This window comes from Capra hircus, chromosome 5 (genome assembly GCF_001704415.2).
Source record: "Capra hircus breed San Clemente chromosome 5, ASM170441v1, whole genome shotgun sequence".
In the NCBI taxonomy this organism is placed as follows: Eukaryota; Metazoa; Chordata; class Mammalia; order Artiodactyla; family Bovidae; genus Capra; species Capra hircus.
In genome coordinates this window covers 97350872-97354093 of record NC_030812.1, presented here as the reverse complement: position 1 = coordinate 97354093, position 3222 = coordinate 97350872, and the positions used below count along the sequence as shown (strand labels likewise).

Sequence of the window (3222 nt, the reverse complement as noted above, 5' to 3'; positions counted from 1 at the left end):
TTTCTATATTTTTGCTTTTAAAAAATGTGTTGAAAATTTATCAAGTGATTGTTTAGTATTAATCATTGAAACATTTTCCTGTTTACATGCAATATCCTCCTGCTTGAGAACTTATCCCAGTTGTTTGCCAAAGTCAGCTTGATATTCAGCGGTTCTCTGGGATGATGTTTTGTCATTTTTCTTTTGCCATGTGTTAACTGCTCCCTGATCCTTGGTTGTAGTTTTGTTTTTAGTGCATTCATTCTTTACTAAATCTAAATCTTTAATCTATGTGTGTGTGTGCTCAGTTGCTCGGTCATGTCTGGCTATCTGCTACCCCATGGACCATAGTCCACCAGGCTCCTCAGCCCATGGGATTTTCCAGGCAAGAATACTAGAGTGGATTGCTGTTTCCTACTCCAGGTGATCTTTCTAATCCAGGGATCAAACCCATGTCTCCTGCATTGGGCAGCAGATTTGTTACCACTGAGCCACCTCTGGTCGCCTATAATTTTTTTTTAGCATTGGGGAATGTGTTTCTTTGTTAAGAGATTTTTATGAAATGCAATTTGGAATATTGCCACCCTCTGCATATCTTTGCATTTTCTGACATATATCATTCCTTTTAGTTTCTATAGCCTTAGATGAACTCACTAATCATTCAGTTCAGTTCAGTTCAGTCGCTCAGTTGTGTCCGACTCTTTTTACATATCATTAATTAGATGATGTACATGCCAAATTCTAAGTCTACTAGTTAATCCACGTTTGTATTGTTGAAACACTTAATTGTTCCTTGATGCATTTTATTTGAAACATTAACAAATCATGGCTTATATCAAGAAGTAGTCACTAACAACCTGAGGCTTTAAAACAACTTTATTTTTGTGTTCAGATATTCAGCTTTAATTTTTAATTAAAATTTCAACATATTCCTGAACATATTTACTCTCCTTATTTTGGTGCTCTTTTCTATTTTTAAATGAAAACTTAAAATAATTAACTTTCTTTAGGAATTAAATCTCTATATATCTTTATAAGTGTAAATATATCTACATTAATACATATTTATGGCTATTCTTTATATATACATATGTTTTTATGAAATCAATATAGTACAAATTAAGTGAGATTAAACTAATATTTTGCCTAACATAAAATGCATAATTTTACTGTTAGTTATATCATCACTATCTTGATGGAAACACAGCAAAATCCTTTTCTTTTGGCATTTTCCAGGAAAATTTTTTTTCCTGTCATTTGTTGTTCAGCCACTCAGTCGTGTCCAATTCTTTGTGACCCCATGGACTGCACCAGGCCAGGATTCTAATCACACTGTGCAGCTCATCCAACCTGGGACTGAATCCAGACCACAGCAGTAAAAGGCCAGAATCCTAACCACTAAGCTACCAAGGGAACTCCCAAGAAGATATTTTCAATAAGGCTCAATCACCTATCACAGAATAGAATTTAAACAGTCAGGATGAAAATGAAAATAAAAATATAAATATCAAGTCCTGTTTGTTGTCTTCATTCTTGAGAGGTCATCATCACTTCAGGCTTATTTTTGGAAGAGTTTTCTTAGATTCATGTAACCCCTCAGCTTCCTTAGGACACAGAGTGAAGCCTTTTTCAATTTGCTGTTCCACAAAATCAGAAGCAAAGGGTGGCCAGAAGGACAGAAAAATAACAGCATGTTCACAAAAATCTTTGCCACAAAACTACCGAGAATGTGATTGGCCCACATTGTCATAATATTGCTCAAATAGTGTAGAATGAAGAGGAGCAAGAATGAAATCATAGCCTTCAGGGCTCTCACATGGGCTTCCGAGCTACAGTCTACACCCTTCATATGCCTGAGATGACCACATAAGGAGAGGATTAAAAGGAGAAAGGAGGCCAGGGACACTACAAAGGGGATGAGGAACATTATGGTAAGGAACAAATCGTATCTTATCATTAGAAAGTCCAATGTCACATTTTTTTTGCTGTTTACCTGGTTTTGGAACAGGATTTCAACTGCCATATTCTTTTGAAGAAGGCACAAGCAGAAAGAGAAGACAGCCCCCAGTGCAATAATGAGAAGCACCTTGTGAATTCTCCGTTTCATCCAGAGGAAAAGGAAATTAGAAAAGTTAGCTATTCTGAGGAGATAGAAGACACTGATGCAGGTGGTGCAGGCTATGGAGAAATAATTGGATCCTGTCCAGAGGAACCCCAAATTTATCAGGAGATTCTTGTTGTACTGTATTTCCTCAGAGATTACATATAAACCTGTACTTGAAATCATTATGCACAGCACAAATATTCTGGAAATAGCCAAGCAGGTGAGAATAAAGTCAATCAGGGAGAACTTCCTGCTCCTGATCCAATCAATACAGTTAACCAGAACAATGAATCCATTTCCCAAAATACCCAGTAAGAATTCTCCAGCAGAAATGATCATAAGTATATTGTTCAGTGTTCTCTCCATGCCTGCTGATAGGAAATCTCTGCCTTCAGTACTCCACTGACTTATAAATGAAGTGTTACAGATTTATGCATTCAAAGCTCTAATGTTCAATAAGTTCTTTTTCCATGCACTTTAATATTCACTGGCAAAAAATAAAAGCCTTCAAGATCCTCCCAAAGTCTTAGTTATCTTTAGGAAACCACCTTTATTCCTCTCAAGATCTCAGCTAGTAATTTTCAAGGCAAATATTATGTATGTGTCGCCACTGCTGTAACACTGCTTGTAATTTCCATGTAAAGTTATGCACTAGAATTTGAATCCTGGTTTGCTAACATACAAGATAGAGATCAATTTTTAGATTTTTTTTTTAGGATTTAGATACTTTTTTGTTTCATTCAGCTCAGTTATAAGCCAGAAACACTAAACTCCAATCTAGAAAATGTCTTGTCTCGATCTGGATGCTCTGAGAAACAGGGCATTACCGAGGAAAGTGCCTGGACAGTAGAAGGTGGCTGGGGAGCTGTTATACTAGCATGTAAGTCTGACTCTTGGAGAGGGAGAGGAAATGAAAAAAGAAAAGTCATAGTAAACAATCCTAACAAGTTCTAAGAAAGTTCTAAGAAGGCCAGTGGGCAGTGTCAAGGCAATGGTGCACATCAGAGGGGTCCTGAGCCTCCTGGGAGCAGGACTGCCACTGAATCTCTGCTCTGTTCAGTCACTGACTGGGAGCACCTTGTAAGAGGGAATGGGATTGCAGGGCATGGGACAAAGGCTTATCAACTGTTGAGGAAATA

The 3222-nt window shown here is 37.3% G+C and overlaps 1 protein-coding gene across 1 annotated transcript; it reads right to left on the bottom strand.

Moving 5' to 3' along the window:
• On the bottom strand, nt 1538-2449 carry LOC102180198 (taste receptor type 2 member 7). Its single transcript, XM_013964193.1, has one exon. The coding sequence runs from the start codon at nt 2447-2449 to the stop codon at nt 1538-1540; it is 912 nt and encodes a 303-aa protein (XP_013819647.1).

What these genes read in the sequence shown, in the direction of transcription:
- LOC102180198 (XM_013964193.1), bottom strand. Translation starts at nt 2,449, where the DNA reads ATGGAGAGAACACTGAACAATATACTTATGATCATTTCTGCTGGAGAA.